General features: G+C 41.8%; 1 protein-coding gene across 1 annotated transcript in view; it reads right to left on the reverse strand.

Moving 5' to 3' along the window:
• Positions 1 to 14,928, reverse strand: part of srbd1 (S1 RNA binding domain 1) — a 47,155-nt gene that overhangs the window by 14,241 nt on the left and 17,986 nt on the right. The window contains exons 15-16 of the mRNA XM_084020786.1: positions 8,084 to 8,175; positions 5,247 to 5,329 (exon numbers count right to left, since the gene is read on the reverse strand). Of these exons, the coding sequence (XP_083876912.1) occupies positions 5,247 to 5,329; positions 8,084 to 8,175 (175 nt within the window). The remainder of the gene's footprint in view (positions 1 to 5,246; positions 5,330 to 8,083; positions 8,176 to 14,928) is intronic.

Below are 14,928 nucleotides of genomic sequence, written 5' to 3' on the forward strand. Positions count from 1 at the left end.
ATACAGTTTTAAAGGTATTCCGTGGTTTTGCATTACAAAAAACTTAAAACAGTAATGCAATCTTAAATCCTAACTCTGAAAACTACATATTTGAAATACAATTTATTGCCAAACGGAAAAAATACTGTACAGTTTGGCAGAGCTGAGCTGGCCAATAACTTTATTCAACGTGTATTTTTCACAATACAACCTCACCAATGTATCATAAATGTCCCCATCTGCACATGTTTTGAAAAAGCTGGCCTTCAGAAATCTGAGCCAAGCATTGATGCCAAAGATACATTTCAATATGACTATTAGCTGGCCTGCTCAACAACCATACAATGCTATTATTTCATAAACTGCTCATTGTACAGAAGCTCAAAGCCCTGTGTTATGGCTTAGTAACAAAAGATTGCTAGTCATTGACTCATCCTGTAGATCAAAATGTGTTGTCATGCATGCAAATAAACACGAAATCCAATCATAAACAGGCACCATGAACACATTCATGCAATAAAGCAAGACGTCTTTTTAGAGGCTGCATTCGCTCAGAAAAACTCAGATGACTATAGATTTAGAGTGTGTCTCTGGCACCATGCAGCAGAGGTTTAATGTGCCAGAGCTGTAGAGGAAGAGAGCAGCTGTTACAGAAAAGTTCTGCTCTATTAAACAAACATACAGGCAATCCACAATCCAATGTGTGTGTGTCCTGATAACAGAGGCCCTCATGGTGCTCTACTCAGTTTACAGTGGCACTTAATGCACAAATGGAGCATGTCGTCCATCTTTCTATCTACATCTCATTCAGCGTGTCTTTCATCTCACCTAGAGGTTAACTGGCTAAAGGGCTAACAGATCAAAACTTATCATCATCTTAGCCATGAAGTGTTTGAACTTCCTCTCTGATGTTTTATTCCCTGTTACTTTTCTCCTATTTCCTTTTCTATCCCAGTTTCCTCTTTAACTATTGTATTCTGAACTGTAAACAAACAACAATCATATGTAACGCCAATCTTTACTTGAGGACACAAGCAAATCTTGCTACCATATGTACCCATACAAACTTATATTCCATGCACCGCATAGATACGCTACCATCCATTTTTTAAAAGCCACCTCCATTCCGCAATTTTTGGTCCCAAGGCCCGGACCCCCAAACCTCAAAACCATCTAGAGCCGACCGGGTTCCCTAAAGTATGTGTGAAGGTCAAGTTTGGATTGGCCGGAAACTAGCTGAAGCCAGCCAACCAAAACGCAGGAACAAAGTGCTTCTGTCTGCACCTTGAGTACTTAAATGCTGCTGAGTTACCACGTGTCAATCAGAGAGTGATAGAGGAAAAAGAGAGTGGTGAGAAATACAGAGCAGGAGAGAAAGACAGTAAAACAAAATAAGCTTCTCGGAGTTATTTCACTGAGAACTGAAAAACATAATGTACCTTTCTCTGATAAAGAAACACAAATGCTTTGTAACACCAGGCATATATAAATCTAACTCCAATATTAGAAATCTAGGAAAAAGAGAGGCAAAGCAGCTGCTGAGTTACGGTGTTGACTGACAATGATGGTGGAGGTCTTCGACTGTCAGCAGACTGACATACCGTTTGAGGCCACTAAAAGGTTGGCAACTGGAGCCATGCTGGAGCCAGAATGACTACAAGTACCGAGAGCCTGAGGGCAATAACTGATAGAAGGATAACAGCGGATTAAAAACTATAGAATCTAATTGCATTAGGCCTTCCATCTTTGCATTCAGCCCGGGACATGAAAAACATCTTCCCCTGCCTTGTAAATTATGCTTATTTTCATATTTCCATTCTTTTCACATGGAGGGCCATCAACTAACGAGATAACCTGCCAACCGCCAGGTTGTTTGTTACACAGAAGCAGTCATTGGAAACTGTCTGGACACAGGCAGGCACTTTCAAAGAAATACCTGGCAGGTGATTGGATGAACAATCTATCAATCAAATTCCTTCAAAAGTGAAAAGGTGTCATTTTTGCTCTTCTTCTTTTTTGTTTAGAACAAAAGTAGGACCAAAAGTTAGCCCCAGCAAAGCAGAGAGATCACAGAGGTGGAGATAGAAAGGGGTACCCTGTGAACCCTAAAACCCATATGTAGCTCCAGATATTTCTGTAGATGGGGCAGCTTTAATGAGAAGATTTCAAAGCTAAACGTCTGTGACTCCAAAAAGAAAAACAGAATTATTAGTATTAGGAGTAACAGCATGTGCGTGACAATGCTGTGAAACTGCTACTCCACATCCATCGCTATCCGATAATTATGGACTATGTACAAACTAACACAGTGCCTGAGGTTGTCTATAGGTCATGCGTTTCTAACTGACAGCTTCTTTAAAGCCTCTGAGAACTCCTTCTTGAACACACTGCATACTATACCGGCACGTAGGCTTGGCTAAGAGTCTGTGCATGTGCATGGGTGAATAGGTGCATAGTTAAACTGCTAAATGCCAGTCGTAAATCAGCAGCTGAAAGCGATATGACAGCATGAGGATGGCTTTATGGTTTTCCCAACACCTTACCTGAGGGATTACAAAACAGAGCATGAGAAAATCTAAACAGGAGACGTTTCCGGACAGGTATGTAACTTTCCCAGTGGTGTCGGCTCAGATAAGCCGTTTTCAGGTCATCATTCTCAACACCCAAAAACACATTTTTACTTCTGGTGGTTCTGGTTTTGAGAAGCCATGGATCGATTGTTGCAGTTGCAGTCTCAGAGAGAGAGAGAGTGAAGAAATTATGGCATGAAAAGAAGGAAGAGGGTGGGAAGTCACTGGGACAACAGTGGGAAATTTCAGCTAAAGGATTGAAAATGGAGTGATAGAAGGAGAACAGTTGAAAGAGGTGAGGAGAAGAGTGACAGTTTATTTAATATCCGGCTGGCAGGCAATGTTTTCTTACACAGCAGTGTGTTTCTCTGTGTGTATTTTCCAGTAGCAGTTAGTTTCACAGCCCTGGGGATTAACCGGCTGTCAACAGACCATAGCAACATGTAGAGCTGATTGACAGATGGATGAGCTGTCCAAAGGCCACACCCACCAAGTGTCTCATTAAACACAGGAGCCGTTTAGTAAATTGAATTGTATAACCACAAATATATAGATAGAAACACAAAATACAATCTGGCAAACTCCAAAAAAAAACCTGTCTGCCAGAGGTGCTGTACTGAAAACAGTGTTTCCACACCAATAGTTACATCCAATCTGATTTTAATGGGCCTCACTTTTTTAGCCCTCAGCTCATTTCCTCCTTTCTCTCAGAGCTGTCACTCACTAGGTCAGCGGAGGGAGAGAGAAAGAATGAGCATGCTGTGCCAGGTGTCTAGAGTTACATCTGCCCTTATGCTTTTTGGGTCTAATGGCAATAAACTTTCAGAAAGCTCAAAATGCCATGAATCACACAAAAGAACTTGCTAGAAAACTCGCATATGCAAGAGTGCACTTTTCATGCTCCCACATACATGCACACATAGAAGCACATACTTACACTTACGATAGTGATAGTGTGAGTGTGTGCGAGTGTGTGCGTGCTGACACACAAGTCAAAGTGATGTCCAATCTCATATCTGTCAGCACCCAGAGTTTATTTACCCGGTTATATTATCATTTGTTGACCTAGTCGCATGATCTGAGAGCTGGAGGTGCAGAACCCCAGGCACCCCAGAGAGCCTCGTCAGGACGTGATGAGAGACACGGGCCTGAGACCCAACACACTCAGCCACACATATATAAGAACTTGCGCAATACAACCTTCTGCTTTCTCTTTAGAATCTCCCTTTTTCCACACACACCCTTAAATCTCCTCATCATTCCTCATATTTTGGACACCCTCTGCTGTCTGTGTTAAGCCCCTTCCTTCGCTTCTCACTTAAAGTTGTTGTCAATTGGAATTCTTCCCTTACACTGTTTGGTACTTTAGTTGCCAACACTTTAATCAATTCTGTCAGCCAACACCAACATATGACAATACTTTTCCGTGCTCAGCGAAAGATTGTCAGCGACATTTTGACATTAAGGAAAGTATAAATAAAACCTCACCCAGATCATCGCCTGGCTGCAGATTATGCTGCACATAAAGGGCTTAGTGTACAGGTGCAGCCTCTCAGTAATTGAATAAAACAATCAATTGACAATCAAAAATTTGGATATATAATTGTTTGGCTTATTTTTGTTAGCAAGTAGCAACAAACATTCTGATTCCAGCCTCTGAAATCTGAGGATTTGCTGATTTTCTCAGTTTCAGATCATCATCGAGCATTTTACTGTTTGACATTTCACAAATGAAATGTATGAAAAATAAACAACAGATTAATCATTAATGAAAATTATCATTTGGTGCAGCCCTCGACTCAGCCTAGATCAACTCCGGCTTTCACATTTCTATCAGCAAAACAGTAAAATCATGCTGCTAAAGAAACACTGTTCACTTCCTGATCAAACTCTTGTCTTTTCAATAAAAGACCAAATTTGTGAGATGTGTGTGGTTTGGATGCTCTGACCAATGCATAACTATTGGTTGCCAAGCATATTGCTGCCAATTTGACCTTATTCTGCCCCATCTTCCTCTTCTACTACGTCTCCTTCATTTTCCTTTGTGTTATGTTCCTATTTCCATTCTCTCATAGCCTTTTTTCCACACAACCTACCATATATGGAGAACAATATTGCATTAATAGCTGGCGTAAATAGTAGGCAACTGACCTAATGCACACTGAACAAAGTCAACATTGAGCTAACTGTTGTTTCATCTGCACACACATACTGGACAAGGAGCAGGAATCACACAAGCAAACATACGTCATGCCTGATCTCCACTAATTGAATTAGCTGTCACCCTTAGCATCATCTGTTGACACAAGACTGGCCAAGTTTATCTACTTTCCTGCTTGCCTCTCTTCTCTCAATCTGTTTTAAGTTTTACTCATTTGTTTTGTCACATCTTCAACCACTCACTCACATTCCCTTTATGCCTTCAGTCCAAAGTTTTGCTTTCTATTTTTTGCCTGAAATACAAAAGTATTGCTGTAGAAAGCAGTGGCAATGCCCTCGGCTATAATCACAGGAACACAAGTCCCGTTGTTACTGTAGTCAATCTATGTGTGTCCTCCTTTCCTACAGTCGGGGCACAATACACATCCACGCACATGCACACAGTTCAACTCACAGCAGATGTTCCACTGCTCAGGGACAAGAAGCTCTCACCCATAATGAGCATCTCAAGAGAGAGACAAAAAAAAAAACGCTTACCTGGTATGTTCCAATGCCAATGTGTTTAGGATCAATCTTCACAAGCTCAGCAAGTGGATCTTGGACACGTCTTCCAATGGACACTATACACAGACACACACACAGACACACACACACACACACACACACACACACACACACACACACACACACAAAACAAACATGTGATTTAGTGTCTCATGAAGAGTATTTTTTTTCATGAGCTTGCTATCTGTTATTGAATATGCAAATCCATATTGTTCAAAATGACTGAATATGCAAATGATCTGCATATTACATTGCTGGCCTGAGGGCAGGCCATGCCTAATTACTTTCAAACGGAGTCTTTGCATCTGTCATTTAACGTCCTGATAGATGCTGAGCTGTGGACCTTTAAAAAACTCTACCTTAACCGTGGGGAGTGGCTTACACAGCCAAATGTAGCACACAAATAAACACATGCACGCAGTCCATATCAAACCAAAGTAGGGGTTGCTTTTAATGATGGAGTCTGTAAGGCCCTCAACCCGCTGCTGCACATGAGGCAAAATGTCTTTTCTACAATTATCTGGCAGGACTCAGTGACAAGGAGGAAAAATTACAAACAACCTAACTCACATACACACACATGACATCACCCCCCCCCCCCCCCCCCCCCCCCCCCCCCATTCACACAGGCACAGAGAGAATGAGAGAATAACACAACCAAACAACTGTTCCTATGTTTAAAAAAGAAAAAGATCTGTTTGTCATTCTTATTATGATTCACAAAGTTGTCAGTTATATACCTGAGAAAACATTAATGCACTTCATAAACTCGAACCAATTTCATTAATGGTTAGAGTTCTATCAAGAAATATACTGTAGATTGACCCAAAACTTAATGGACTGAATGAATGAAAAATGTATGATGTATGATGTACGGTAAATTGCAGGAAACAGTTTGTCTCCTTTCCGGTCCTTCCTGTGCTGCATGCTGCCACTGTTCTCTATGTGTGCATTATGTGTATGTTGAGGCATGTCACCCTTAGATCTTTGAGGCGGAACGGACCGACAAAGAGAAAAAGAAGGATGGGATGTAAAAGAGGGAGTATGTCTGGAATCAATGGCTCTCCTCTCCGCTCTCTCTGGCTGCGGTATGAGGCTGCTGCCTGAGATAATATTTAGACAGGGATGGAGTTTCAACCCCGGCCTTGTGCAGTGCACCACCAAAACTCTAAAACGCTTTCCATCTATTCTGTTACTGGCTCTCAATTAAATTCAATGGGGCAAGTTTCAAGAACAATGTTTCCAAAGCATCAAAATATAATATGTCCAAATATTTGGACAGTTCACAATAACATGAATATAAACATTAACACAACAATAAAATTGACATGTAATAATTATATATATATTCAGTATGTCCTCTCTCTCTCTCTCTCTCTCCTCTCTCTCTCTCTCTCTCTCTCTCGTCTCTCTCTCTCTCTCCTCTCTCTCTCTCTCTCTCTCTCTCTCTCTCTCTCTCTCTCTCTCTCGGGGGCAGTGGTGAAGTGGAGATGCAGCATGGACTGCCTGTCCCACTGCCACAAGCAATGAAAGAATCCTTATTCTCAATTTATTTTACCTTGTGGCCACTCTCGACTAAACTTTCACTCCGTTTAAGATCAGAGAGAAGAGGAGCAACCAAAATAAGCTCATATAAACAGATGGTTGAAATGTTGCCTACCACCACTAGATGTCCCTAGATCTCACAGCAATAGTGAGGACATATGGAAGGTGACTATAACTCATAATTCCTTATATACTCTGTTACATGGCCACTCATATAGACAGAGGAAGAAACACAAATACCCATCAAAAGTAAAAATAGACAGACACAAACATGCTGTCGCCACATCCAACACTGTAACCATCGTATCTTGGCACAGCATCCGCTCTTTTCATAGCCATCGAAAGTCAAATGCTGTAGATTTCTCATGGCTTTCATTAGGGGTATAAATATGGCTCTCCATAGCTCTCGGCTGCTGACCACAGGAAACTAGTGAGGAATAATCCAGCCTTGCTTGATTTATGGCTTTTATAGAGGAAGTCTGCTGGAAACATTTGTTCTCCAAAACGTATTCTGCTGCATTTCAATGATGTAGTATGTGGAGTGAGTGAGGGAGAGGTGGTAAGTGAGAGAAAGAGGAAGAGATGCAAAGGAAAGCAGGAGAGAAATGAGAGCCTAATGGCAATGCCAGAAATTCACTGATAATGTGACAATACTGCATGTTCTGTGGGTATGATTTCTGACAGAAATGTACACGTTATATACATGTAGTTTTGATTTGTTCGTGGGTAAAAAACAGTTAGTTGGCTGTTTTCAACTATAGTATTATGCTCTCATCAATATCATCACTCTGTTTTACTTGGACATCCAATTGTGCGTAGTAAAACAATAGTCCATACGTCATATGGATTCTTTGAACTCTCTCTCTCTGTCCCTGACAGTACTACAGCTGACATGTGAAGGGTCATAATCTCTAGAAATGAACATTATTCCATAACATTTGGTTACCATATAAATTCACAATTACAGTGAATTCACTTAACTGTTTATATTAGAAATTAATTTTGATTTTGATTGCTGGCATGACAAAACAAACTATCTGAATCCCCTATGAGTCGCCTTGGGCTCTGGAAAATTATGATGGGCATTTTTCTCTAACTTTTGACATTTACAGTTACAAAGAAAGTAATCAATGATTGAAATAATCGTTAGGTTCAGCCAGGTACAAGCTGTGTGGGCCGATTACAAAGCATGGCACAGCTGTTTGGCAAAATGTTTCATCACTGTCACATGAAGAAAATCAAGACTGGCTGCTTGGCGAGCGTACCTGCACTCCTAAGGTTGGGATCCATGTCTGGCATCTCTTTGACCGCCTCAGGGCTCACACTGTAGATGGATGCTCCTGCCTCATTGGTTATACTGGGGAAAGAAAGGATGGGGAAAAGCAAGAGTGAGAAAAAGAGGGATGATGGGATATATATATAGCCTGTTTGGGAGAAGGTGAGAGAGAAAGGGGTGCAAAGGGAGCCAATTAGGGGGTGAAGCGAGACATAGTGAGGAGTCATTACTGCTTGAAAGACATAATGGCAAGGCTTTTAAGGGAAATCACCACTGCTTTGCACCTTCTTTAATGCAGCTGACAACTTCTCAAACTGGCTCCTCATTTGACTGGTCAAACCTTTGTAGTCAAAGCTTGACCATCATTATGGACAATATGGTCAAAATAGCATCATTATTATTAGCCCTGCTTGAACATTAACAGCACAATTCTTTTAAATGCACTTCCTTGAGGAATGCATTGAACAGCAAGAGTGAAGAACTATATGCATCTCGATCGCATGTATGAGCCATTGGGAGTATGAATAGGAAATGTATTCAGAGATAATTTCTCCCCACTTAAAAGGTAAGGTAAGATAAGGTAAAGCTCACTTTGGGTAAGTATGGATTTGCAATCACTTATTTTTCTGTGACAATTATTTTGAGCATGACAGCCTTTACACATTGAAATGACTGACAATTTAAGTATAAGACAGCATAAGGTGCTGTTAAATTACACGGTATTGGGTCAGCAGACCTCTGCAATGCACTTGCAATGTATGTGCCACTACTGCCATCTAGAGATCGTTAAGGTGTACTTCCAAATATCCGTATCTTACAAACATTACTGTCATGAGTGAGATGGAGAATTTGTACTAAGAAAAAAACAGTGCTGTTAGTGAGGCGATTCTCATGAAAACTTTTTGACGTACAATTCTTGGTCAGAAATCAAGAAGAAGATACGCTTTAATTTATTCTTGTGTGACATTCCGATGATTTTTGATTTTTAACTGATTTTTTGTCACTCAAAATTTCCCAGTCAGATTTCTCTAACATCTGGAGGTTAAGCTTTCATATTTGAGGTCAAGAAAAAAAGACGGTTGTTTCTGTAGAATGTAACTGCCATGTAAATGTCAGTGTCACACAATACATGACATAAGATTTCAAGATAACTTAACAAAACATCCTTAGTCATATTTCAAATGACTACCCAATAAATGAGCATGCAATTATTAATTTTATTCAGCTGAAATTGAGCTAGACCTATGCCTATTTATATTGAAATTTTGAACATGTAGATCTTGACAATGAAAAAATAAACTGATTCTACATGGCAACACTGGGTTTATACCGCAACAAATTATACCATTTCCCATGTATAATGTATAATGTATTCAGTCTAAAGTAGGCCGCTTATCATCCATCACTACACAGACAGAATGGTGGTACAACAATGCCACTGATACCCGTTTTGATGCTACCGACATACAACTGAAGCTGTCACGTTGTTTAGTCCTTCTATTCTCTTGGCTGGATGGAGAGAAGGGGGATTATTGACGGAAGAAACGGGGGCTTTTTCCTCAGGGCTGACCAATAAGAGGAAGGGGTCACCATCTCACCAATGTCCACAACACAGAATGAGGCGCGCGTGTTTGCGTGTGTGTGTGTGTGTGTGTGTGTGTGTGTGTGTGTGTGTGTGTGTGTACGTGCATGCACGCACACACACACAATCCCAGAGGCCTGGACCTTGCCATAACAACCTTGCCAATTAGAAGTATCTTGTTAATGAGGAGTGGCAGAGGCCTTCTGACGGGACTCACATTTAAATGAACTTCCTCCCTCCCTCTTTTTGCCCTCTCTCTTCCATCCCCTCTATTCATCCCTTACTCCGCCTCACTGTTCTTTTTGTCATGTCCTTATCCATCGTGCTGACAGCTGACATATCGCCATGGTGACACTGCTAACGAGCACTGGCACATGACCTTCAAGGAGGTCGAAGCAGAACTGGTCATTAACCTGACACACTCCGTCAAACGCACGCACGCACTTAGAAATGCAAAGACACACACACACAGAGAGAGAGAGAGAGAGAGAGAGAGAGAGAGAGAGAGAGAGAGAGAGAGAGAGAGAATGCTGAGTAAGACAGAAAAGATAATATTAATTAAAAAATTTGAATCTTCCCAAATCTCATGCAGTGCTTTCTTTCAAGACAGTATGAAGAAAGACAAGGGTTTCAATCGTACCACATGAAAGAAAACACAGAACGTAGCACTCTCCTCCCACCCTGTCCTGATTCAGAGACAGTAGGACAATGGAGGTCAAGTGAAGGAGAGATAGCGTTTTAGCTGGTTTTGTTTGAGAACGAGACAAAATTACAAAAAAAAAAAAAAAAAGCAGGCGAGATGGGGCAAACAAAAGTTTAAAAAAGTGAAAAGATATAAGATTACGAAAACAAATAATACTAGAATATGGTGAGGACAGAAAGGGAGACCACCAGCCCCTATCATGTCCAACTTAATTAAGGCTGCCGCTGGGGCAGCTGGGTAACAGCACTGTCATGGATACAGCTCTGAGCCCTCATCACCATAGCGTCCATGGCTGTCGCCATAGTGAGGGCATCATCCTGGCAGCCAGCAGAAGGTTGTCTGCTCCCCACCTCTCTGGCCTAAGAGGATGGATGGCCGAAGTGCGCACATGCCCACGCACATGCACACACACAAAGTCAAAGATCGCCTCTTGGTGTAAAACGATGACTTGGTGGCCCTGTAGGGTTATCATTTAATCACGCTATCTTTTGCTTTCTCAATTGTATAGACACACATAAACACAGGTCTGCCTTTAGCACTGTCCCGTCCTGGGGCAAAGTCACCAACTGGCTCCTATCTGTTCCCATACTGGGCGTCTTTGAGACACACCCTTGGGCTTGACACACAAACACACATGACTGGCACCCTGCTGCCCCTAAAGAAACCTAACATTGAAAGAGATGGATACACACTTTGATACCTCATTACAGCCTTCTGGCTTACACAGCCTTAATCTAAATTAAAAACAGCTCATCAGATCAGAGAAAAAAGATGAGGGGCAATAATATCATCAACTAATTTGATACACAGGACAAAAGGTTGGAGGGAGGGGAAGGGTAACAGAACTGTAGGTCAAAAGAGAATGTAAGATTGTTTGTTTTGAATCAATGGATATATTTCAAAGTTCTTAAAGAACATGGACACAGACAATATGTGAATATGTGGCCCTAGAAGATCCTACAAAGGGTCCAAAACCATAAGCTTGTAATATAGATCTTAAGTACCGCCATCAAGTAATATACGGAATATTACGTAACCTTCCCTCATTTATCTGATAATAATACCTCTGATATCTGAAGAAGTTGCACTGATTTTTTGTTTTTTAAAGATTTCTTTATGAATGAGAGAACTAAAAGGTGTGTTAACTTAGCAATCAAATCAAACCAAGTATGCCATCAGGAGAAAAAGTAACCTGCAGTACCATGAGGGCATAGACAGGCTCAGTGGGAATTGGTTTATAGCAATCTGCCAGGTACGAAATCCTAGATGGCCTTTAAGTCAGACACGGGAGTGGATTGAGGATTGCATACATACACACACACACACACACACACACACACACACACACACACACACACACACACACACACACACACACACACACACACACACACACACACACACACACACACACACACACACACACACACACACACACACACACACACACACACACACACACACATATAGTGTACTGGCTCAATCTTACTTTTTCCACAACTCAGTTTGTGTTCAAGATACTTGAATTGGCCTAATTTTGCCTCCTTAAAAGGAGCTGTGATGTCACATATTACCAGCCCAAAATGTATTCATACAAAAACACACACACACAAAGTTTCTCTGTCCCAGCTGCTCAAACAGCTTGGGTTCATTGTTCAGTCAGCTGCAAAGCTTGACCTCAGGGAGACAAATTGAGGGACGCACCATCTCTTTCTCTCTCACTCAGACACACACACACACACACACACACAGACAGACACACACACAGACAGACACACACACAGACAGACACACACGTCGGGTCTGAAGACTATGACATTTTTCACAGAGAAAAGCGTTCAAATGGCAGGTGTCAGGAGCCGTCAGTCTCTAGCGAGGCGCTAGAAGGCAGGCACACGCACACACACATAAACTCCAACTGCCAGTGTGAGGCACGTCTGAAAAGAGCAAAGCCTCACAGACACTCATGTCAATCTGTTAGCAGGAAAGGCCTGCACTTGTGTCACGCACAGATGCATACACACCAGCACGAACACACACACACACACACACACACACAGACCCCAAATCTCAAATACACACACACAACATGTCACACAGACTCACTACACGATTGTCACATGCAGGACCATCGCAGGGAACACTGGAACCCTAGGGGAGGATAGCATGGACGGCAGGTGGAAAGGGGAAGAAGGAACGGAGGGTGACCACCAGTGAGGCCTGCTGGGACAAGAGGGGGGCTGAGGGTGATATGGACGAGGCTGGCAGATATTCACTATTCACCACCTGCGAATGCCAAAGGTCCTCAGCCTGACGCCCTTTCCCTACTCATGACAAGTACAAACATACCCTTTTCAAGAAATAATGCTTAGCCATGGTACCATCTGCCTTAAAGGACCATACCAGTGTTACGAAATGTCACTGTCCATTGACAACACCAGTCACCTCATTTACATGAACCTCTACCATGTTTTTTTAGATGTTGTGAGATAGTTTGTTTAGGTTTTGTCCATGGTCAAGAAACATTACAGAACATACCTGAAAATGTTTGTCAAGGTATAAACTACAACTGACCTCCAAGCTCAAATTTGAGTTTGAAATTCAAACAAATCTTCCATGTGTAATAACATTCGGCTCAACGATTGGCTGAAAGTTACACCTTGTGCTGGTGTGAATTCCAGGCTCGTACTGATACGAGCCGCCAGGCCATCAAATTAATTATTTTCAACTTCTCCCAGTATGTCTTCCTCATATGCATATTAGGATATGTTGTGAGTTTCTCACCAGTATCTTTTTCTCTAAATTAAATTAGGGATCTTAAACCAACGTTGCACCGCTTCCTGGTTATAAAATCAGAGTGAACCAGAGAACTTTTGGCCAATGGGATGCAGCCACGGGAACATGTGTTCCTGGAGTGTGCTTGTTCTTGAACTTGATATTACGGGCTAGCTTCACCCGGGCCAGTAACATAAACTGGAAGCAGCCAGACATTAACAACAAGTGCACCCAGAACTTGCTACTAGCTTGGGACGCAGAGGTGATTTGATATTAATGTGTGAATTTTAATTGCTTTTATTAGATTAAATAAATATTTTAGATAAAATAAACAACGCAGTGATTTTCACAAGGTTGAATTATCTAAATCCAGCGACTAATAGTCTCGGAGTGTTTTTACATACCTTTTCAACATGAATGGCAGTGAATGGGGGTTAAAAATGTAGGCTGAGCTCTACTAAAGTAAACACTGCAGACACTTATGTACACAAAATCTGTTGAAGATGGGACATCTCTGCTAATGGCAAAAAGTCAGAATTGGACTCTGTATTAAGTCAAAGACATAACCTTATATGTACCCATAGGCTCATTTTCTTCCCTTGAAATGAAGATACACCACACAGACGGGCTGAGGCCTTTCCATGCCTATAAATCCATCTGTGCCCCTACTCTTCCTTCTATCCAATCACCAAGCCTCGGATAAGGCCTGAGTGCCTGGATCTCACTCAGTCATCACTGTTCCTGCCACTGTATGTTCATCAGTCACTCAGCCTGGCCCTGGGAGCACGCCTGGTCACAGGACATGACAGGGGATACACACACAGACAGTCATAAATACAGTCTACACCACTGTCCTCCAGGTCCATCAGCTAGCCAGTAATAATGATCTCATCCCACCAGGAGTGGGCTAGAGGGCAAGACGGTCAAGGTCGAGCCCTCCAGTTTATAACACGGTTTTGTGTCAGTGCAGGAGTACACTGTTGGCTATTTGAGTACGTTTCCTGCTGTGACTGCTTGTGTTGCTCTTGGACAACTCTAAATATGAACCAGTCAAGGAGAAAGTGATGACTACTACTAGAAAGATGGACGGCCTACTGCTCTTATCTAACCTGACCCACCGGATGGAAATGTATACAGAAACATCTGAGAAGCAGTCTTTGGAAACTGGAGAAGGCATGGACTTTCAAAAAAATTCTTGGCATGTGACTGAATAAACCATCTCTTACTGAGTTGGGAGAAGAGCAAAAGCCAGATAAACTCTCCTGTTACAACTGATGCTATTGCAGCATCTAGGCCAACCTCTTCAGGAGTCCGTTTGTTGTTATGAACAGCAGATCGTCGTCTATGTTGTCTCACTCACATCTAAGCCAGCACATGTGTCAGATGAAAGAAAGCAAAACTCAATTTCACAATTTCAATCGGTCCTTCTTTTCTCCTCATCTGTACAACTCAGTAAAGCTGAACATAGGAAGCTTTAACCATAAAGCCACAAACATAACAGTATTGCCTACATTTTTTTAAACTGTTAAAAATACACTATATTGCCAAAAGTATTCGCTCACCTGCCTCGACCCGCATATGAACTTAAGGGACATTCCATTCTTAATCCATAGGGTTTAATATGACGTCGGTCCACCCTTTGCAGCTATAACAGCTTCATCTCTTCTGGGAAGGCTTTCCAGAAGGTTTAGGAGTGTGTTTATGGGAATTTTTGACCATTCTTCCAGAAGCGTATTTGTGAGGTCACACACTGATGTTGGACAGGAAGGCCTGG

Source organism: Eutrigla gurnardus (genome assembly GCF_963514095.1).
Source record: "Eutrigla gurnardus genome assembly, chromosome: 11".
Classification (NCBI taxonomy): Eukaryota; Metazoa; Chordata; class Actinopteri; order Perciformes; family Triglidae; genus Eutrigla; species Eutrigla gurnardus.